Source organism: Haliaeetus leucocephalus, unplaced genomic scaffold (genome assembly GCF_000737465.1).
Source record: "Haliaeetus leucocephalus isolate CR32 unplaced genomic scaffold, Haliaeetus_leucocephalus-4.0 Scaffold450, whole genome shotgun sequence".
Taxonomy (NCBI): domain Eukaryota; kingdom Metazoa; phylum Chordata; class Aves; order Accipitriformes; family Accipitridae; genus Haliaeetus; species Haliaeetus leucocephalus.
Window position 1 is genome coordinate 17,310,093 of NW_010972886.1, and position 23,986 is coordinate 17,334,078.

General features: G+C 42.8%; 1 protein-coding gene across 1 annotated transcript in view; it reads right to left on the reverse strand.

Annotated features, from left to right (window-relative positions):
- Nucleotides 1-13,437: 13,437 nt before the first annotated feature.
- Nucleotides 13,438-23,986, reverse strand: part of CCDC85A (coiled-coil domain containing 85A) — a 79,353-nt gene continuing 68,804 nt past the window's right edge. Inside the window, exons 4-5 of the mRNA XM_010574850.1 lie at nucleotides 20,659-20,778; nucleotides 13,438-13,527 (exon numbers count right to left, since the gene is read on the reverse strand). Of these exons, the coding sequence (XP_010573152.1) occupies nucleotides 13,438-13,527; nucleotides 20,659-20,778 (210 nt within the window). The remainder of the gene's footprint in view (nucleotides 13,528-20,658; nucleotides 20,779-23,986) is intronic.

The window sequence follows — 23,986 nt, forward strand, 5'->3', positions numbered from 1 at the left end:
CCCCCCCAGCCCCTCTGGTCACAGATCAGCATGATTTTGCAAGGCTCAGCAGCCTCTGCCAATTTGCTTGGCACAGCCACAAAACCAACTCCAGCATCAAGGCAGGAAAGGAGAAGAACTGAAATCAGCTCTCATCTGCAAAGTTTTATTCCTCTGAGCATCAGCAAAATGCAGATGGTCTTTTCTCTGAGTGAAGACCATTCTGCACCTGGAAAACTCAAGTCGGGAAGAGAGACCAGAAGGCGAAGAGGAGAAATCTGTTTGTACAAGTGCTTTGCTCTGCAAACTGAGCTGTACCCCTCTAATCAGCAGCAAATGTTCCTGTGCACAGCAGTAGTATGTGCAACCCAAATGTGTCTCTCAAATAGATGAAGGCATTTTTTCATGGAAATAACTATTTTGCATTGACTTTAAAAAACAACAACGGGTGCCTGTTAGAATTTTTAAAGTAAAGGAAGAAGGTGTTAATAAGGCTGTTTGGGATCTGCTTTTCTTTTCTGAAATTATTTTGAAGGAATAGGGATGAAGTCAGAAGCAGATTGGAGCGACCTTTCCCCAAGAGCGGAGTTCAATAAGCAGTATTTTTCTGAGCAGTGCTCCCAAGCAAAGGCCACCAGGCACTCGCACGTATCTCCCAGTGGTACCATAGACAATGACACCACATCACATACTAAGATAAACACTAAGCTAAGGCCAAATAAACTAAGCGTGCTTTTTAGCACCAGGCTCCACAAACTCAGAGTAAACCCCATACAGACTTACCTTTCTCTACCAACAGTTTACAAAGTACCGTCGCTGAGCATGTTCACAGGGTTATTCTTCAAGGCATTAACACACCCCATCTGACAGATTCCCCTCTAGCAAGAAGTTTTAGGAAAGCATCCAGTGAATCACAGACCAACATGAAATGAATTTAAATTCTTATGAGCAGAGGAACACCTTGCCCAGGCTGGTGCCTTATTCATGTAAAACTATCCCTGTTATATCTCCACTCCCTCATCGAGTTGTTCTGAGCTGCATAAATTAGTTACACGGGAGTGAACAGGACTGGGAGATATCTGATAGATGCTGTAAATTCCTTGAAGCCCTCTGAAAATCTAAGCTTCAAAATGAGGAAAACATCTTTTAAAACTCCTTTAAGCTGATTTTTAATTGCAAAGTATAGATCACTGCACTTCACCCAGTAGATCTTTTTTTGTTTTGTTAACAACATGGCTGTATTTTGATGTAATTCAACTAGAATTTTATAGTTTGTCAAGTACCATAGCTGTATCACTTTGATAAATACATAATTATTCTACTAAGCTCTACTGCAGTTATTTATAAGAGCAAGAGCACCTGCGAAGTACAACCATTTTTTATCACAACGGTTAGATTTCTACTGTTTATGGACCAAATTTTCCTAGGAGGTACAGAAGGGGAAAATCCACTTACAGCTGAGGTATATCAAATGGCATTAGTTCAGGACCTTACCTAGTGTATTCACCTTTTATTGGAATAGCTTTGTCATTTCCTTTCAACATGCATTACCATTTTTACCATAGTTACAGGTTTACAATCTCTGGTTCCCTTCCTGGGCCTTAGGCTGTTCCCAGCAGCCACCAACGATGGTGATTTACCAATAGTCACAAATGATGGACATGTCGTTTCCACCAATTGTAGTAACCATTGCTTCAAGATAACTGTTTCAGGTGTTTTCACCACAAGAAAGGACTTGCCAGGTTAAATTGAATTTTAAATCTTTTTAATTATTAAATTTGACAATTTCCATGTAATTTACCTACTCCCCAGGAAATTGCAACAGACACACCAAAAGGAGAATAGAAAATGCATCATTTTGAGATAATTTTCCAGTCATTTATACCCATGAAATCCCAGTTAACAGGACTGTGTCCCTAAAGCAGCAATAGAAATGTGAAGGGAATTGGGTCTGTAGCGTTTGCCACATATCAAGGTGCCGCGATTAGATCACTGGTCAGCCCGAACCAGGGAAAGAGACAGATAACACACACAGTGTGAGCGCCAACTTCCGCCTTTTATTGCGCAGTTAATTCCTTTTATACTAACAAGGGTAGGCGGGATTACAGACACATCATAAGGCTGCAACTAACCCTCTAACTTTCCGTGACATCGCGAGATCTTCCAAACACCGAACCCTACATGGGTCCTTTCTTTTAAATGACTATCACCCAGCTAAACTGGCGCTACCTTTCCTGGTAGGTTTAAATATTGTACGGATCACTCAGGTAATTGAAAACAGAATAAAAACCTGGTTTTGTGTGCAGTTATAGTTCAGCTAAGACTCCAGCATTGCTGTCATGTTTTCCCTGCCCTTTGGTCCTCTTTATTTCTCTGTAAAGAATGAAAAGTTACAGGACACATTTGAACAGAGACCAAGCCAGAGCATGATTTTGGATTGGTTATACAGCTCTCTTCTAATACCATCCCATAATTTATATAGTTTTAGCTCCTCTTGTTCAGACCACCAGAATTCAGAGCCTAATAACGTGTGAAATAGGAAATACAAATGTGGCAGTTTAGTCAGAAACCTTTTAGGGAATGTATTTAATTACTCCTAGGAAAAATAACCAGTCTGCTAGTATTTCCTCCCCATCCAAACGAATAGCATGGGATAATTAGACTAAATATATTTCCCTCTTGCAATTGCTCTGATTTATGGACTTTGCTGTTTATATAGTTTCTATGATGACAGAAAACTGAAATGCAGCCAATGTGACTTAGAACACATTTTTTTATAACGTGCATTCAAAAAGTTTTCCTCAATCTTTGATACCGATGGCTGCTGAGCATGCAGAGTTAACCATGGGCAGTAAGCAGAGGAACAAATTGTTTAGGTAGATGCCATTCTGCCCAAGGAAATAATCTTTTCCCTCTATGACACAAAATGACTGGAAATCTCCAAATTCAAACCAGTTTTTTCCCCTTCAGACTCACACAGGTCAGCTGGCGGGGAGACGGGGTTCTGCCCTCACACGCACAGAGTTACAGAGCTCTCGGCACTTCCCAAACCTTAACACCACCTTGGAGAAATACTCGCAAAGGGGGACAGTTTGGGGAGGAGGAGCAGGCTCTGCCCACAACACAGGCTGGGCACCACAGGCCAGGGTGCCATGTCCTCCATGCCTGCCTTCGAGGGGTCCGGCAGGTAGTTCAGCCCAGCCGGACAAGGCAGAGCTCGTCGTGAGACTCCACCTACCCCTTTGTGTGAAAATTCGGGTGCTTTTTTTTAATATATATTGCAAGTACCTGCATTGGCTGTGGGTGCCTGGGCGTCAGCCATTCTGTGAGGAGAGGCACGGCCGGTTCCAGCTGGTTCCAGCCCAGGACTCCACCCCGCCCCTCAGCCTCACCAGAGGCACCTCAGGGGAAGCGGGTTTAAGAACAGACAAAATGGCACCCGGCAGCGAGGCGTGAGGGAAAAAAAATGTGAGAAACAGCCCCATAAGCCAGAGTGGAGAGGACCCTCCCAGCCCTGCTGTCCTCGCCAGTTCTGACGTAGAAAGCACAAGAGCTAAAACCGAGCATGGCCAGATCGGAGCTGGCATGCCAGGGTATGTCCCGTAGTGACTGGCAACAAGACACCATTACCAGCCACGCAGACATCCTGACATGATCCCAAGATCACCTTGCAGCGCTGACCCTGAGAAGCGAGAGTCCTCGGGGTCTGCTAACGCCTCCCTGGGACGGAGACAGGGGCAGGAACAAGCCCCTCGGTCCCTTTGTCAACAGCACAGAACCAAAACAGATGAAGAAATTTTCAACTGACACACGAGCATCGCTGAGGGATGCTGAGCATCAATTATTTCATCAAGATCAAAGATAAAACCTTATCTGCACTAGTGTCAGCACTGCTCAGGAGCAGACCAGATCACTGTCTGAATGTTATCAAAACCCATCCTCTCTCTATTGTTCCTTCCTCCTGCTAAGGCAGGGATATTAGCAGGGAAAAAGTCAAGTATATGGTCACATGGACCTTTCATCTGAGAAAAGGAAGAGCTTCAAAGGACCGAGGGAAGCTACTCAGTCTGAAGTAGTCACTTTTTTTTTTTCTTTTGTTGAGGCAACCACTCTATCTTTTTTTAATCTGAAAATTTCTCCAAAATTACTTTAGAGCAGCATGTTTATTGCACACTCCTGGCACATACCTGCCTTTACATCAATCTCAGTTTTCTATTAGTGCTTGCAGAAACATTTTGATGGACACAGTAAAGTTATTACTTAACATAAGCACATATGGATTATGGATGCTGTATATTAATATTCCTGTAGTTTCCATTCTGTCAGGTACCAACATAGCCTTTGTCACCACAGTATTATAGAGCTTATAAAATAGGGCTGAGGGAAGTGATCCTTCCCCTCTACTTAGCACTGGTGAGACATCTGGAGTGCTGGGTCCAGTTCTGGGCTCCCCAGATGGACATGGACATACTGGAATGAGTCCACAGAGGCCATCAGGATGGCTGGAAGCTGGAGCATGAGGCATGTGCCTCTCTCCAGAGATGCCCAGTGAAAGGATGAGAGACAAATGGGAATGCAGGAAATTCTGGGCAGATATAAGGAAAACTTTTTCACAATGAGGATGATCCAAGAGGATCAAACACAGAGCAACACTGTGGTTGGTAAGGGGTGACCAACACACAGGGATGAACCCTGCACAGCTGGTACGGTCTAGCCCAAGAGTGTGGCCCACACAGCTCCCCGCTGGCACTCAGCCGCTTGCACATGCCATGGCCAACGGCAACAGCTTCCCCTGCAGGTGATTGCAGGCCACTCCTATCCTGTTTACTTGTTATGAATTGTTTCAGCATGTTTTCCAAAGCCTGATTAAATTGTGGTAACAGCTCGTCTGTTCACAAGCGGTTTGTCAAGGTCCTCATGTGCTTGACCCCTTTCCTCCACTGTCACGTGCAGTCAGGCCCTGACGTGTAATCACCGGGCAGACCTGCTCTGGCAGACAGCTTAATTACAGCCACATGCTGTTGGGGTCAATGCAGAATTTAGAGACTGAACTCCAGGTAACATATGGCATAATTTATGATTACAGAAATATACTGGTGCCTTCCTGCCTTTCTCCCTGTCCGCCCAGTTATGCACATGGCTGCAGAACACGTGCAGTTCATCAAGCCCAAACAACCCCTTCCAAGTGGGCAAAGGATGGTGGCAGCTCTGCTTTGCCCCATCGAGCCCTTGGTCTAGGGACAAGCTGGCCAGGCTCTCCCCACGGGATGCAGCAAGGGTGCACCTGAACTATGGGGACTGCTGGCAATTCTTGGTGGTCTGTGGCACCTTTGCATACAGAGTGGTTATCTTCCTGTACAGAAACGAACAGTAATGTGCTAGTTATGTAGTTTTGCCCTTCTAGTGAAGCCATCTCAGAGTGTACCTCCTTCAACATCTATTTCATTTTGCTCCTAATGTTATTAATGGGATTTATGGAGACAAGGTTTAATCATTCATCATTATTTTACCTTTTCTCCCCCCTTTTAAAGTTATTAGCAAAAAATTAAGATGAAGAAAAATTTCTAGCTATAATTAATTTCTGGGAGGCAAAAACTTTTGTTTTGTTTAACATGTACAATTAATTCATTTACTGTAATTAAATGAAGAAGCTTGGAGTCCTCTTAGCTACAGGTTACCTCATCTGGACATGAGGTGCTCTACCTGTCTGCAGGGAGCAGGCCAGCCCAAAGGAGCATGTTTTACTTTAAAATCACTCATTCAGATCCCACTGAATACCAAGATACAAATAAGCAGTTTGGCCACAAACGTTTCTGCTTTTGATTTTACTTTGAGTTCTTAACTGGTACCAGTACCCTGATCAGGAAAGGTGAGAAACTGTGCTGGGAGCCTTATCAAGAGAAATACACTGCCCTTTGGGCATTATAGCAGAGAACTGATTTTGCTCAGAAGAGCACAAGACACCATCTGCAACATCTCTAACTGCACCATGCACCAGACCATAAGCTAACCTAAGTCCTGTTTGTTTCAGTGACCTTCAAATAAAGCCTGGTGTGTGTATATGTGTACCTGCATGCAGACCCACAGAACATGTGTGAGCACCTGAGCAAAAGGGAGGCTGTACCATGCTAAATATTGATCCTGACAACTAGGAAACTAGTAACATATATTATTCTCTTACTATACTGTGAATAAGTTCAGTAGCAGCTCTTAATTCATGCATCATTATGAAAGGCTCAATAGCTACGATGAGCTTCTTTTTTTAAAGGGTTTTCAGCTGTAAAGGCATCTAACATATGCTCTCCTTCCAGCCCTAGAGACTTGTTGGCCATTTAAGGCTGCCGGCAGTCCTGCCAGCAAGGCACGTTGCCCCAGCGCAGAAGGATGACACTATGCACACCAACAGACTAATATTTCTTCAGGGAGCTGACGGACAGGGGTGCCGGGCAGCAGCTAAGCAAGGGCAGAGGGCATTGTCATTCAGCAAGACAGAAGCTGAACCACGAAGTCTGAGATTTAGAGGTCCTCATGCTATTTATGATACCTTGTTCCCTTGGAGAGAAGATTTCTTCCCATGCTCTGGATGATTTGTCTTTCTAGATGGAACCACCCAGAGCAGAAGGTGTCCAAGAAGCAGTTTTTGCAGTTACACATATTTGAAGTTTGATGTAAAAGAAAGCAAAACCAGAGTAATCACTAGGACCTGTTACACAATGGTAAGAAGCAGCCTTCAACCTCAGTCAATTCCTACTCCATCTCTTCATTCACTTCCTAGAAACCTGGCTGCACATACTTGTACGTTCGTCATCGCTCCGCTTTTCTATTGGGCCACACCACCACCTAGCCTGAACATCAGTGACTCCAGTCCTGCTGCCCCAGTGTGGAAGGTGGTTAACCAAGTCTGAGAATTCTGGCATTCAGGATCACAACTTCTTCCCTGCCACTTTGGTTTTGTTTGTCTGTGGCTACAAATGCTAATGTTCAGCTAAGCTGCTCTGAGACACCACTCACATGCTGCAGGAGAAAAGCACAGGAGGAAAATAAAACCTCCAGTCAATGTTTGGTAGGCTGTTGGCAGCACAAAGTGACAGCACCCAAGTGACACATCCAAGCCCCAAAATACCTGGTGCAAAATTCCAGAATATTTAGTGAGAAGCCAAATGGATGCTGCAAATTGGCCGTAACAACAGACTTAAAAAATAAAAACCAAAAGGAAGTGTGAAAATCACGAGAAAGAAAAGAATGCATTGCTTTAACATAGTGTACGGTGAGAACATAGAAGAATGCTTGTAAAGAAGGCTTTAAAATGAGTTTCATAATCTGCTGTGATTGAAGGCAAGGCCTTATTCAAGACATCATTCATCTTGCACTTAATTGTAAGCACATGTTGGGGCTGCAGCCTGAAGCAAGGGGTTAATTCTCCAATTATTTCACAGGATTAGAACTACATTTTTTTTCCCCAGGAAATGTAGTGTTATTGTGAAGCCCATCCAGACATGCTATTTCATAATTAATACTAAATAAAAAGTGAATTCTCTCCTTTGTCTAAATAGTTTTCTTTGGCTCAGCTAGGAGCGGCAATTAGCAAGACAGCCTCCCTGAACATATTTGATCTGCTACAGGGTTTCCTGCTGCGTATCAGAAGAACAAACCTGATTTCACACAATCCATGGGGTTTATGTTGGCTGGATGTGCTATAATTAAAATGATCTCCCCCCACCCCCTGCCCCGGAGGGCTTTGTTAATATGGTTGTGGTTTTTTGCAGAGAGGCACGTATGTACCTAATTTAGCAGTTTTGTTGATTTACACTTCTGCTCTTTACCGGTTCCCTTTGTAGTGTTCACTGTTTGTAGTTTGGTGCAGAAATTGGGATCTGTTATCATTTGTGTTATAGGTCCGTTTTATTAGCAGGACTAGAGGTACAGTTCCCATGGAAACGTTTCATGGCGTGCTTTTCCCGGGTTTTTCAAGGTTGTGTAGGGTGGGCTCTGGGGCTTTCTAAATGGGCACATGCATCAGTCTGTGAACACTTCCCCTTCAGCAGTGGGAGAAAAATAACATATTTTTGGATTGTGTATTTCCTCTCTTATGAAGTCTAACGCCTGTGAAAACAGAGCAGCTCGACAGCCCCATGCCACAGACTGATGTTCAGGCCAATTCCCACCACTCTGACAACAAACTGGATCCTATTTTGAAAGGCCACCACAAAACCCAAGAGAGTGTTTTCCTTTCACTCTCTGACCTTTACACTTAAGCCACGAGTGACGCCACTGTTTAACAGGGCTCAGTGCACTCACCTTAGCCAAGATGTCCTCATGTCACTAGGGACTTTCAAAGCTTCTTGAAAAAAACATGCCATCGACCCCCTCCTGCTCTACAGCTGAGGTGTTCAGGCCCAGGGAACGCTACTGCTCGTGGGCGAACCCTGTCCCCTGGCATTTATCAAGAGCAATGCTAAAAAAAAATAAAATAAAATCACATGTGAAAATGTTAAACCACCTTCTTTCTCACACAGCCTTTCTCTCAGGCCTCTATGATTACCATACACACAGCTGAGTTGCATAGCAAATGGGTTGTACCACTAGTCACCTAAACACTGCAAGGATTCACCTGCAGCCTGGATCCTGGCAAGGCAAGTCCCCATCCACCTTCTCTTTGTCTTCTTTCTTTCCAGAGTCTGCAGATGGGTTCCCAATGCTATTTTTTCCTTTACTGTTTCACCTGAACACTTATAAATAAATTATTTTAAAAATTTACTTCAACCTATTCACAGTGGTGGGGAAAAACCCACAGAAGCAACTTCAAACTTCAGGGCCATGGCCACGGCATTGAAGAGATAATTATAACAAATTCTTATTCAAGTAGAGAGTAATTATCGTGTTCTAACAAACATATTAAATAATTCATTATTATTTTTATTTTGGCACTTCTTTGTGAACCAGCTGTTTAGGAAGCTGTTTCAGATGGAAGCACGTAATGAAGTCCCTGGGGTCCTTCCCCACCAGGCAGTAGCATGAGAAGAACCAGTAACGCTTGGACAAGGCTGGACCTACCCACAGCCTGGCTCCAGCATGGCCAGCAAAGACCTCGTATCAATATCAGAAGATGCTATGGTTTTATTTATTTTTCATCATCCCCCGTGAATATTTGTCAGTTTTCTAATTACTCCCACGGAAGTATCTGAGCTTTCTCAGTTAAGAAAGATTCAAGTAAGGCTTACGTCTCTGGTCCATGTTCTCTCTTAAGTTTTTAAAACATGATAATATTTTTATTTATGTAAGACCATTTAAAACTTTATTTTCATTCACACTACCACTTTTGGGTTGCTTGACCCTCCACCAAAGTCAGCAGGAGTGCCCAGGAGCATCCCATGTAGTCTTACGAAGCCTTCCTCTCTGATCTTTTTGTGAAGTGGCCCCAGTATTTGGCTTTTCATAGCAATGAAAGTTTCTCTTCCACATATCAAAAATCTCAGCCACACCATGCTATTTCTGGGACAAAAGAACCCATGAAGAGTCTGGAGTGACCAAGGAGGAGGGGAGAGAGATTCTTTAAAAAAAAAAAAAGAAAGAAAGAAAAAAAAGAAGAGTCATTACTAGCAAGAAAATTATTTGCTCCTTCCTCCTCGTTCCCAATACTGCATATACCAGATGTGAGTTGCCAGCTCTGGCAAATGCCATCTCATGATTCACTTCTGGGCCTGACTGCACGTGCTAGAAAGTACCATAACCATGAGGCATCCCAGCAAATGCCTGTTCGCTGGCTGATTAAATAATGCAGAACCTCTTTTTATTAAATCCAGGCAGAGCTACTATCGAGTCAGATGTTCTTACCTTCAGGTTTTTGGATAACTAGAGTCACAGATCTAGTTGCCTGCGTACATCGTTCACCTGAGCCTGCAAAACACAAATGTGGAGGTATAAGGAGGTCTTGGCATTATATACCTGGCAGCTATATTTGCGAGTCCATTCTGCAGGAATTCAAAATAAAGGACAGTCTTATCAAGACTTTTTCTCTCCTGAAAGTGGGGAAAAAAAGTGGCTGAGCCACCTTCTTCTATATCAAACTGGTGAGATCAGTATAAAGAATTCATACCACCCTGGGACTTCAAAAACATACAAAGAATGAAACAAACCAGTGCCCTGGCAAGAGTGGTATTTGTTGGGGAGGTTCCCGACAGCAACATGGAAAGCCCGTGGGGCATTTGGTGTTTGAGAGGTTTGGGCAGTATGAAGGACTGCAGGGCCGGGTACCGTCCCCATGCCGCAGAGGCTCTTTGGGCTGGCTGTGCTCAAAACATTACAAAGGGCACACTGGCTTCGTGCCGTGTTCATAAACATGTCCATCAACTGCAACCTTTGGGGAACGGGCTCTGCTGAAACCATTCACTTGCTGAAAAACAAACTGCCATTCTTCACCTTCTAAGCCTTCAGCAAGGCAGCTCTTCTCCACTCCAGAATGTAAAATCCACTCACTACACCTGCTACACAAGTGCTATTTCAAATTCACTCATATGGTGAATTTTATAGCTCATTCATGCTCAGCTCAGAAGCTGGGAATGGCCCCGCAACAACATGTGCAAATTTTCGACTGAAGCAGAATTTTGCTAAAAACAACGGAATGAGGAGTCCATGAGGCTTGGCGCGATTACATTTTACTGAGAAACACCTAACCATGTAGGCAGAGACCAAGACAGATGAGATGAAGATCTGTAACTACTACAGCAGTTTTTATTCATTAGTGCAGAGACATATCAGCAGGCTACAGGATGCCTTGAGAGCACTGACCCTCTTTTCCACACACTGCCCACTTTCTCCTCTCAGTAAGCTGTATTTTTAGGAGCACCCACAGGATTTATTAGCTTCAAGATATTGATTGTACTAAGTTGGGGGTTTTTTTTTCCCAGAAAATTTAGTGCAAGTTTTCTGCTCACCAGCACAAGCAGTAATCGGCAGCCCTTTTGCTGCACTGTCCCCTGACACACATGCAGCCCACAAGGGGATGAGGGAGCCCAGTCCTGGGCCAGAGATATGGTGGGTACAGGAGGCCACCGACACACGGCCGGACACAACCAGCCTCCCCAAGTACCACAAACATGTCTGCGTCTCTTACCTGAGTGAAACGGCTCCGGGAGCTCCGTATCGCCCTGTCCTCGCCTCAAAGCTGTGCTGTGCAAGAAGCAGGGAGGAAGGGCCCCACACAGGCGCCCGGCAGCTGCCCGTGCAGCACAGCTGGGGACTTAACACGTCGCGCCTGGGGCACGCAGCTGGTGGCAACCTGGACCTGCCCCATGGCACCCCGCTGTCTGTATACCACAGCTACCTCATTTAGCATAAAAGATAGAAGGAAGCTCACCTATCTGGGATTTTTTAAGACACCTGGAGAGAAAGTGAACAAAAATGCATAACATGCAGCTAATTTCTCAACCGAGCAGGAAACACTTCAAATAGCTCCTTCAAAGCAAACTGCATGCAAGCCCAAGCACCTCATGGCTTCGGTCATTAAAGGAGAGCAAACAACAGTGAGATTCTATAATTTATTACTGTTGCTAAGATGAACACAGATACTTGATACCCAGTCGTATGCAGAACTGTAAAAAAATAGTTTTAATACAGTATCAAAATTTACACAAGTGTAGTGTCAAAAGACCAGTGTCCCTCAGCTTAGCCCCTGCACATACATACTGCAGGCACAAGTACATGTTTTACAGTTTTTCATACATATATATAGATATATAGGAATACAACAATTGAAGTTTAACTATGCAAACAATATGTATGGGAGAAAACAACATGTAAATATAACAGACAACTGTTTGGGCTGGGTTATATATAAGAATTTATGCAAGAGTGCAATGTTTCAAAATGGAAGGCTGGATTCTGCATTTCCAACTCAAGGAGACAGAGTGAACAGGAGTTTTGCCCGAGAAAGCAATGCTGGATCAGAGGCCTTGCATTGAATGGTACCAAGTAAAAATAACAACAGAAACCAATGTAATTACTGCTGCAAATTAACACGCTTTTTTTGAAGACAGTTAGCAGATTTACATCATAGTCCTATATAACAAAAGATAGTACAGCAACTGAGCTACATTCTACTGCAAATAGCCCACGAATACAGCATGTTGCAAGCTCAGAGAAAACAGAGGTTCTGACTTTGGCTCAAATCTTAGTAACCAAGAACAAACCAGAAACCGCGGAATTGTTGCATTCCTATTTTTTTTTTTAAAAAACTTTTATTAGTCTTTTTGATGCTCAGCTATGGTAAAAAGTTAAGCAACAGCATTCAGTCACAAGCCTGTTGCACATTCATACATGAAACTATCATTGCTTTTAGATATACACAAAATACCTATCATTGCAATTCAATACACACAACTATTATCATACACATAGATAAAAATAAACTAAGCACATCTAGGGCGCCGTCTGGTCAAATCTCAGGCAATCTGAACAAGAGCTTTTTGCCTCATAATAATCAAAGACATGCTCTGAGTATAATAAAACCTTTTTCTTTGAAAGAATGCTACAGTGGCAAGAAAAGCTTTTTTATAATGCAGTGCAATCTTTGAGATCCTTAGAGACTCTTGTTAAATAAACCAGCATGTCTCTAAATTAAACAGTAGAAATTAGCATCCTGACAATTGGAAAATACTTTCCGAAAAAACCTCTGATGGAAATTTTGATTTGAGACCTGTAATAGTGACACCTAAGTATTCTGTTCATTAAAGGGCTGCGAACATCACACACGTCTTCAGAAGATGTGCAAAGTGAATCAAAAAGAAAGCTATCTTTACTTTCATTTAGAAAGAAATTGTGTTTCACTACAAGTACTGTAGTTATGCTACACTACTGGCTGGTTAGGAGACTTTATGGTCTTTTAGCACCTCCAAAGGCAGGTATTCTACCAAAGCAAAAAAATCACCTGGAAATTGCCTAAGCACCATTAACTGATACTTTACAGACTGAAGTGTGAGTTACTAAGAAATTACTTTCTCAAAACTGCAGAGACCAAAGGCACAGTTTATCAATGTCCCTCTCCAGCCTGGTGAAAAATCTCTGTTAAATCCAGTGGAAAATTCACTCAGACTTATTAGAGATTCACTGTAACTAACCAAAATAAAACTTATTTCATGTAACTCCTGCAGAATCTCAATTATCTTTTAGTTAGGATGGAAATACCTCAGTGCTTCTAAATATGGTGTGTTGAAGTGATGATGTGGCGGCAGCGTTTCACTAGCCAGTATACTGAAACAGCAGTATTCAGGGGACACTGACAACCTGGCTCCCCTGAAAGACCTCTGTGCAGAATCTCTACTAGTTTCCAGCGAAGTCTCTTGTACTGCATACAGACAGCCTGTTGTCAGCTGGGAAGTCGCTGTGGACACAGTCAGTTCCTTCTCTCTCATCGGCAGTTCAAACTTTTTCCCTTCAGAGAGAGGACTTGCTCAGGGCCTTTTACATAGGTCCTTTATACTGATTTCCTGACAAATGTTGTCTAATTCCAGGGCACGACCCTGCAGCATCTCCAAGTTTCCTCCACACAACCTAAAGGAAGGGATGGAAAGAGATCTCATTATCACCAGTTAAGAGGTACTGGTGTTCATATAGACATGCATCTGGAAACACCACATATTCATTACGCAGACCATGCAGCACAGGTGAGGACAGAGGGGAGGGACATACAACAGGAGAAGAGAGTATTTCTCAATGGATACAACATTCCTTCTGAACACAGAAAGCACATGCTTCTAGGTAAAAAATGATTAAAAACAGAGACAAATGAACTAGCAAGTGCAGCACCAGGATATTTTATGCTTCAGACACAAGACTGAGGGCATTTACAGGCCTCAATTGAAATCTTGTTCAACTATTTCCCAAACCACATCTCTCACAGAACACAATTCAGAAGCACAGAGCTCAGTCCAGAGGAGTCTAAACACTTCCAGTTTAAAAAGCACAGAGCAGTTCTCCTCTTTTTCAAATAATTTACTTGTTCTCTTAAAATCAAGCAAGGCATTCAGGTGTTTATTTCATTTGTTCTTCCTTGAGATCAGAGGAATTGTGCATGTAGTCACTCTTCTATACATGCTTGTGTGTTTTGTTGAACCAGAGCAAAATCTACGATTTAGTAGAAGTTAACAGTTTTTTTCTTAGTGTGGACTGTATGTTATAAAGGTTTCCTTCCTCATACTCACATCTACTCCCATTCATGATTGTGTAACATCCATGTTACAATTATGGAATTAAAAATGCAGAGAAGTTATACGCCCCCAAATTAGGGAAGTATTTTATAATGATTTATAAAAAGATTGACCAATTACAAGCAGGAGAATCAGTAGCTTGTGTCGTATCACCAGGCATCTCCTCCAGGGGCCACTAGAAACAAAAGTGGTGATTACCACCATACTATGTATTGCAATTTAAGATTATTTCTCTTTAATAATAATCAACTAGCAACCAGCTAAAGTATAACTGCTACTAAACCACTCATTAATCTCTGGACCAATAGCGATATGACTGTCATGAAAGGCAAAAACCGTTTTCCATTGTCATTATTTATTATTTGTATCTTAACAGTGGCTAAAGCCCAGAGGTAAAGAGAGATCGCATTAGCTGGAACTGGATAAACACAAAGCAGCTGGATCCTGGGAAGTCAACATCCTGAAAAGATGGCTCCTACAGCTGATGAGCAAAGGCAGAACAACCCCAAAGTCCTACTGTCATTCTGTGCAAGAGATGGGAAAATAACCCAGTTCCTCTGAGCCTTTGCTGAAGAAAACCTGATTATAAGCACGAAAACCAGAAACACTCCAATATTGGAAGCAGTAAGATTACAGTCTTACTACACAGGGCCAAACAAATTGAAGTCCTTTAAAGGGAACTGTCTTTAATACTAATGGGTGGGTTAAAACCCAAACCCTGCAAACTTTCCATATTACCAGAATCTTGCAACCTGAAATCAGAAGTTATCATCATAAAAATACGCATGTGTTTTAGCTATGCTTGCTGTATTGTGAAACTCCATGCCATGGTGAAAGCATGAAAAATGGGTTTTCAGTGAAACCTCCCAAAACAGCTGTCTGTGGCTGAGCCATCGGAGATGGCGGAGGGCTGGATACGATGAGACAGGCTTTTCTTTCCAACATTTGGTTGCTGATTTTCCTAACAATATTACCAAAGAGAAAGGTCTCTTGGATAGCTTTTGTGAGAAGGCACATTGTACCTACATATGCCTTTCAACAATTTTTCTGGTCAATAAACATTACACAATATTTACCAAGCAGCTAATGCTGACACAACAATAAACTAAAAGGTGACACTTCCCAAAGTCCTTTATTTCCAGCTGAACAAATGACCCCTGATTGCTAGGAAGGGACAAACGTGTACAGGACAGCCCTGGAAAGCTGACATCCTAAGCAGAATTGACGAGGTGGAGTGAAAAGGAATACTCATGCCATTTTTATGGGTGGGAAATGGAGAAATCTTTATCAGCAACTGCTTTTGCTTGTGCATACAGTGCAAGAGATAGCTGGGTCTTGAAGGCATCACAGTAATTTTATTTGCCTCCTTTTCAGAAACATGGGATGATATAGGTTAAATATCTGCAGATTTATCACCAAACTCTCCTTTTGTGCTAGTGTATGTACAGTTCATGGCACAATCATGACAGCTGTACAAGTTGCTGCCTTCTGCACACATATTTATTTGGCCTTCTGCATTGTATATGCATTTTGGATTTGCATATAGGGTTGTTTTCTTCTAGTTCAACACTGACTTGTCACAAGCAGCACTAATGGAATTACTTTGCATTTACAAGCACTCAAAAGAAAATGTAAATACTTCAGCATTCCTGAATGTGTTTTAAATAGTTATGACAGAGTAAAAAGCCCAGTACCAAAAACTTCACTCAAAATTTCAGCAGAAACCTTGACTGAATAAAGGACAGCTATGAGGTTCATGGCGATTCATTTCTAGCTTACTTCCAACACACCAGAGTGAAAGGACAGAGAAATCTTCTCCTGGAAGCCAGGCAGAAACCTGCACCCTAACTGCAGATGAGAGCAGCTACATCACCAGCCAGCTGTGGTAGCATTTGAGGCCCATGGTACTTCATGTGCAGCATGAAATACTCGTGGAGATCTCTGGGCTCCCTGACCCCTCTTGCCCAGCTACCCCACCAGTCCCACATGGCATATGCCATCTTCCCTTTGGCTCACAGCCCAAGTGAGTGTCCTGCAGCCCTGAGAACAAAACTTACCGGTGGCCTGAAGAAAATAATGAAGAACGTCCCTCCAGAGTTAATCCAAACATTCCTGCGCTTTGCAATTACCTCCATGCTCACTAATACATGATAAACTACCTCTAAACCTGCCACTACATATTGCCATGTTCTCCTCAGACAATGCAAGTACATAAATACAAAGCAAAACCATTCCCAAATACGTTGTTGATGAGGTGGTACCAACGCCATATGCACATACATCCTGAGGAGACAATTTCCACATCCATTATCTTAATAAAACATCAACATGATCATGTAACACCATAAAGTTCCTACAACATGAATGATACATCCAAATTGCATTTCGGTACCAATCGAGGCTATGCACCAAAATTATAGAGCCCAAAATGAAACTTGTCATGATTCCACTGTTTTCACAGGCAAAACGAAGCCATGGGAAACGTTTCGTGTAAAACACCCACAGTGCGTAAAGCTGCAGCAAAACAGTGAGCTACAAACTGGAAGGAACTGCAATGAGAATGCAAAAGAAAAGAAACATAGTAATTAGTTTATCACAAATCCACTGTACTTTTAACATGGACTAGATGAATGTAAGAAAAAGTAAACCCAGAAAGGAAATAACCAACTATTGTAGAAGTATTATAATATATCAATAGTCCAATCAGACATAGATTATAAAAGTCAGAAGAAAAGGTAGCATTTCAATGCCAGCAGCAGAGCTCTGAATGGGTGGAGAACAAAGAGACAAGGCAGAATACAAGTATATATTTGGGATTTACAAAAATGAATTGATAATGTCAAATTTAGTATATTAGCATTTTAGAAGTGTCATCACTTACATCACGAGAACTTTTATGGATTACAATTAAATATGTATTAGTTAGAAACTGCTTTTTTATCCATAAATTGCAAAGGAATAGTGTAGGCAGGAAAATGCATAGGTGCCATCGTACAGATGGGGAAACGGAGGCTGCCAGACTTCATCATACTTGCCAAATTTTATTCTTATGAAAGATAAATTCAGGTCAGCTGAGTCATACAGTACTTTATCCCAGATATACTATCACACATAGATTTTTCTGATCAATACTAACCAGAATGTTAAAATTATAGTGTTCCTAATAAAACAGTAATTGCATTACAGAAACAGTAATTGACTTAATTTCCACATAAAATCTTCAAGGGCATATTGTTAGCATTTAAACAAAAAGTACTTTGAATCTTCAGGTGTTTCCAGACTCCATATGGAATATAAAGTTAAACACCTTAAGCTTATACCGCACATTTCTTCAGCCACAGTTTTTTCTGCCTCACTAAGGTAGTGGTAAGAGTCTTTAACAGCCTGCTGATTTATATTTTCCTGAGCTTCCAAGACCAGGGTATGTTTAAAAAAAAAAAAAAAAGAAAAGAAAAACGAAAAAAAAAAAAAGAAAAGGAACTTTTATTTTACAAATTTGTTTTGCAGCAACAAATAGGAGCAGTAGCATATTTAAGCTTTCATGGGTCCTTCCTGAGTATGGGCATACATATATAACTGACCAATTGCATTTAAAGATAATTACACTGATTACAGTGCTCTGGATTTCAGGGCAGGAGGGATCATTAAATCTTCTTGCCTGACCTCCTGGGTACCATAGAACACTTACTTTTCTGCAGCAACTCCTACGCTCAGCCTCAGACCTTGTCTTCCATTAAAGCATACCTCCATTTAATTTGTAGATTACATAGTGGAGTTTCCAGTAGGTGACGCTGAAGTCAGGACAGGAAAATACAATGCAAGTTTTGCAGGTAAGCCTGTGCCCTTGGTTATTCAGGCATTCAGACTAGGTAACGATCATCACTCCATAAATACAAACCCTGGTCTGCAAAGCAAACCTACTTGGAATATGCAGACCTCCACGCACAAGCATGCAGTTTGGTCATATACAACTTGCAAAAAGAAACAAACACACCCTGCCATATAAAATAACTACTCATATATCCCTGGTGATACCACTTCCGCATAGGGAATAATCTCATAACCGCTGGCGGGGTGGGGAAGATCACCAAGGTCCAGGCATGGGGATGCACATGTGGCAACTTCTTCTTTCAACCACCCTGCACAATGGATCCGGTCACAGAAGAGTCTTTATCAGACCAGCTGCATGGCAAAGCTCTTCTCTGTCTTTTACCACTGTCTCCACCAGTGGGAGATTCACAGGCAATTTTTTTTTTTTTTAAAGCCTCCTCATTACTCAGGAAAAAAACAGCACTATTTTTAGCAATGACCTCCCTCTGTCTTCTTATGGATCCATCACTTTAAAATACCTTCCTGCTCTTTAGATTTCTTGCTGTGCAGAAGGGGATTGCACTAACAATGAGGTTTTGTAACAAAGACTATACCTTTTTTCCAGGAATTCCAAATTGCCAAATTTGTAAAGAAAAGCAGGCTCCTTACTTTGGCTTGCTCTTCCTCCTGCACCTGATTCTGTTAAGTGATGCAAGTGGGAGCTCTGCATTCCCCAGAAGGGCAGGATCAAACCCATATGCTTCACTCTGGGAAACAGCAGGGTCTCCTCCCTGGCTGGGGATGAGGAAGGTTGGGCATTCTGTTTAGCTGACAGCTCATTTTCCATTTCGAATATAACAGTATCATTTATATCTATTTCTGCCTGCTGCAAAACCTCCTAGCAAACTAAAAGCTGAGCTTTCACATTATACTGAACTATATACTGTGTATTTCTTATCAATCCATTTCAGCAACCAAGTCATCGGCCATTGTTCAAATATTTCACGTACACCAACCAGCTATTACAGGTTGTCAAAAGCATATCGTTAAATGTTCCATTCAGGGAAGTGTCTTTGACAACGGCTATTTTAAGACAACTACAAAAGGCTTTTTTTTGATAATTATGCGTGACCTCTTGACAAAATTATGTGGCATAGCTTTATTTTCTAGGCAGCAGCAGGTGAATTATATGGAAGATGCACACAAGACCTTGAGCACTGCTGAACCGGGCGTTCCTCAGCAGCCGGGAACCAACACCTCTCCTGGATGAGGGCCAGACCAGCACGCTCATGGGCAGAGTGCTGCCGAGGAGGACATGGCCAGAGTGGCCATTAGAAGGGGACCTGCAATTGTGTGTGCATGGAGAGGGGCTCAGGCGCTCTGCTGCTGCTTCACCCCTTCGGATGCCAGAAAAACAGGTGAGGCGGCTGCAACGAAGCACTGCACCTGGGTTTTATGTTACAGGAAGGGATCCGATTGCTGTGATTTGTGCACAGTTCACTGGCATAAACCTACTTCCTCAGGCTTCACAGGGGAGAAGTCAATGTCACCCAGCCACGTGGAAGATAATCACCTTGCGCATAAACTCAGATGTCCAGGCAAGTCAACAGCACTACTGAGCTCCTACTGTGCACTGTACATCTCCACGAAGCTCAAAAACAGAGCAAATGTCTACAAAGGTCCCTTCTACTTCTCCCCCGGAGGAGTGCAAACCTACCCCTCCAAGTAACCAGTATGTCCCTGCAACATCTGTATAGGTTGGGAGTAACAGCCACTTAACTGAATGAATATTTAAGCAGTTTAGCTAATGAGTGAAGTATAGGATAGAAGACATGCACAAAGCACAAGAAAACAATCACACCAGAGTCCACATTAGGAGACAGGAATACAAAGTCCCTGCTCTCCGCTCAGCTCACCATCCCTTTTTAATCCTCTCCAGAGGAGCATGGACACAGCTGACACCCACGCTGCGGTGGGACAGTGAACTCAGCCACTTGCTGATTCAGATCAGCTGATAAACCATTGCATCTTGTAACAGCTTTCTAAGTTGCATTAATTGCAACAGTTTCACTGTTGACATAGGTAAGAACTTGCAAATTTGCCCCTCCAATTGCTTGTGTCAATTGCTGTTTATCAATGCAACACAGGTCGTTGCAGTCCAACCCTGACTTCAGAGTAAATCACATCTGCTCTCAAAGAAATTTCAACTCTGACCTTAGGATCATGATGCATGGTCTTCAGCCCAAAGTTTTGCTACTTTTATTATGAATATACCATGCGCATTGGCTTTAACTTTGCATTAAAGTATTTCTCTCTGCATGGGTTACAGGAATCCATTATTTTCCACAGGAGAACAAATATGCATCCTAGATGAAGTAGAAAGACTTCCTTATTCAGAAAAACACCACTTTCAGCTTTAAAGAAAAACTGTACAAGTGTAAGTAATTTGGAGAGCAGCTACAGCTGGCATCGCCCCATTGTAAGGGCCAGATCCCTGCCCTGAGAAACACACAGTCCACAGATGCAATGAGTGACAAACAGAAAAACAATCCCGCTCATGACAGTAACATCCCAGTGGTGTCCACAGGAATGTTGCCAGGACAATACAACACGTGTTGAGTAACAGACACAACGTTTTGCATGGACTGTACCGGAGGAGCGTTACCTTCAGAGCATTTACCACTGAGTCAGACTGCTGAGAGGCTGAGCCATGTCCACTGACGCTAGCTGGCTCGTTTGCAGAGCAGTAACTCCCCTCCGCCCCTCCTGGCATCCTAATGGGATCCTTCGCAAAAAATTAAAAACTATTTAATAAAGAAAAGGGTTGGTAACTAATTAAAACAGATGTCAATTATTTATTGTTCTTTTTAAAAAGGCTGAGAAGCACTGAAGGCATGTTTTACTCCAAAGTTCCCCTTTTCTGTGCCACAGTAACCAAGATCCACGTGAGGCAGCTCAAGTGCTACTGTTGAGTGCCACCCAAACACTCTAGCTCTCAAGGGTGTCTCTCTGGAAAATCAGGACATAGCAATAAAATTTCTTATGTAGGTACATTGCCTCACAAAATGCTGCAAGGTTCAGAGAGATGATTTCAACTCCAGAGGAAGGTTTTGAGAATGTCCAATTTTATCCCAGTAACTCTGGAGGTTGTTCGTTCAGCAAAACTCACATTTTTAAATATTGCTGCAAGGTTTGCAACACAAGCTCAGCCGCAGCCAACCGGAGAAGGAGCCAAGAGGTCCAGGCTGCCAGCTCACTCCTTCCCTGCCTCTGGCTGCTCCGGTGCAAGGGCATGTCCCCCTGCTTGCCTGTCAGATGTCCATTTATACCCAACAGTGACAACCTCAGGGGCTTTCTCCTCCCATTGAACGCCTGGAAGGGTTCTTCAGGACACTGCCAAACAAATGCAAACTACCTCAACTCTTACAGCTCAGTCACCTCAGACTTTGCAGGATGTAAAGCATCTCCTGGAGCAACTGCAGTGCCGAGGTAACCTGAGCAAGCAGCCTGCTTCAGAGGAGTGCTAAAAATACCCCTGCTGCATTCATGGACAGCAATGTGATAGCTGCAGCGACAGAGATGGCCCGGGTAGAGGCCTCCGAGGTGCTTTCAACCTGACATGCTCTTCACCGTCATTCTTCATGCAGAATTTTGTTTGAAAAAATGAGGAATATAAAGAAGAAAAATATTTCTAAGATTGAGAGATGAAAAGTTCCTTTCTTACAGAGTAAGAAACACTGTAGGAAACATTAAGAAATAATGTAGCAGTAACTCCTGCTGGAATGTATGGGAAATGCATTTCTGAAGGAAAAACAATGACAGCGGAAAGAGCCTCTGATAAGAATCAGTGCCCCGATGTGCACTAATTTGCCCTGCTGAGCAAGCACATAGCACGTTGCAGTCTTTTTGGAGGTGTCTATAATCTAAACAACAGGAAAGATGAAGGTGGGCGTGGGAGAAAAAGGGCACAGAAAGATGACATGAGGCTGTACTTCACAGATTCAGTCTGCCTGAAAATGTTTTATTGAAAAGTATCCCAGTCCAAAGCAAGTTTAAATGCTGTGCATGACTTCGTCAGGATATGCCCAGGCCTTTGTGACCAACGCTGCATGGCTCACAGCAGTGCCAAAGGGGCACATGGCAGAGACAACCCTTGCAACTACCGAGCATGTTAGGCTTGATCCCAGCAATCGCCTGCGGGACTGAACCTCACACATTAAAAAAAAAACAAAAAAACCACCTAATTAAAAAAAAAAAAAAAAAAAGAGAACACTGCATATGCTAAGCCCACAGAAAGGGTACCTTAAGTCTGAATATGAAATCCCAATTGGTACACAAACTCATCTTCCAGTGTTGCTATCCTGCCAAGCAATGGATGCAGTGTAAACCACAATAGTGGGCATTAACGGGTCTCATAACTAGGCTGACAATACTGGCACACACTTAGGGCAGTGTGCAGTGTATCATCCTACAATTCTCTGCATCAATGACTATTATCAATTTGCTGTGATGTATGGAGGGAGGTTTAGGACTTATTTTTCTTTGGGAAGGATTTATAGATCTCTTAGTGACTGGGCAGACTTAATGCTATACTTTGAGAAAGGAAATGAAAGAGGAAGGAAAGGGGGTAATAAAGCAGACCAGAGCAATTCTGGTTTAGGATAAATTCCCTCAGTCAGCTTTGTTTTCTGTTTCTTTACTGACTCCAGGGCCAGCAAAGATTTTTGTCAGTTTTGAATGGTGAAATATAAATATTGCTATTAAAAGCTAGGAAAATTAGGACAGATTGTACATCTAAAGCCTCCTGAATATGAGAAAATCCAAAAGTCCTGCAAATTGTGCTGCTGTCAGAGTTCAGGCCTTCCTCCAGGCAGCTGTCCTCCACAGCCTCTTCTGTGCCATATGCAGCACATTTTTGTCTCCCTTCATGAGAACAAGAAACTTGTGTACACACTGCTTTAAGCAGACAGCATCCTCAACACATGTTGGTAGGAGACTGAAAATTAGTATTTCCCCTGTGGGCATCCCTGTCCCTCCTCCCTCTGTCCTTGATAAGAGACATAAGCTTTTCTTAAAAAATAAGGCAGTCCAGCTCAGGGACTTCTTATCTCAGGTGAGGCCACTCCACAGAGGCAGTACAGCTTCTGCCTTCTTTGGAGGAAGCTTATTCCAGCAGATGATGCGGATGGGACCAGCCTGAACGTGGGTCTCCTATTCCTTGGCAAGGCCTGTGAGCCTGAGGACACATCGGCACTACTGACCGCATTATGAGTTTCTGAGGCAGTGAAGCAAAACAAGAGGAAAAGGCTCTTTGCCAAAGTGGTGATGTGTGAAAACAAGGTGCCTTGGGAGACGAGGAAAGTGCGCTTTTCAGACCTATCATCACAGCTGCTGCTTGCCACTGGGGAGCATGGCCATGTTTAACCTTCCACCAGAACCTGACCTGAGTTTCCTTGCACTGAGTCCCTTCCCTGCCACTGCCCAACCCAGATTACAACTGGATCCTGAGCAGGACCTTGAGGACGGGAAGAGAAATCCTGTTCCCTTGCTCCTCTAGCTCCACACATAGCACTTGCTTACAGCCACTCAGCCACTCAAAGTAGGCATCCCATGTGTCCACATGTTTTGGACAATCTTTTCATTTATTATCCAGTAACAAAGCTGTGGAAGTGGAACCAAATAAGACACAAGGGATGGAGTCATGGCTCCATAGGCTGAAATCTATATTAACTTTAAACATCTTGAGTAATTTCAAATAAACAGTGCTGCACAACATTAACGTCTGAGAAATAATTTACTTTTTTCCTCATCCTACACTGCCAACCTTACCTACTGCCCCTGCCCAGCCCTTGTGCCCAAGCTACAGCACGGTCTGCATGTTGCCTCCGCTGAGTCTAATGTGTACTCTGTGCAGATTATACTGCTGCAGAAAGCACATTGTCTGAAGCAGGTAAAATCCACATAATATACCATGTACATTTTGCCAGGAAGAT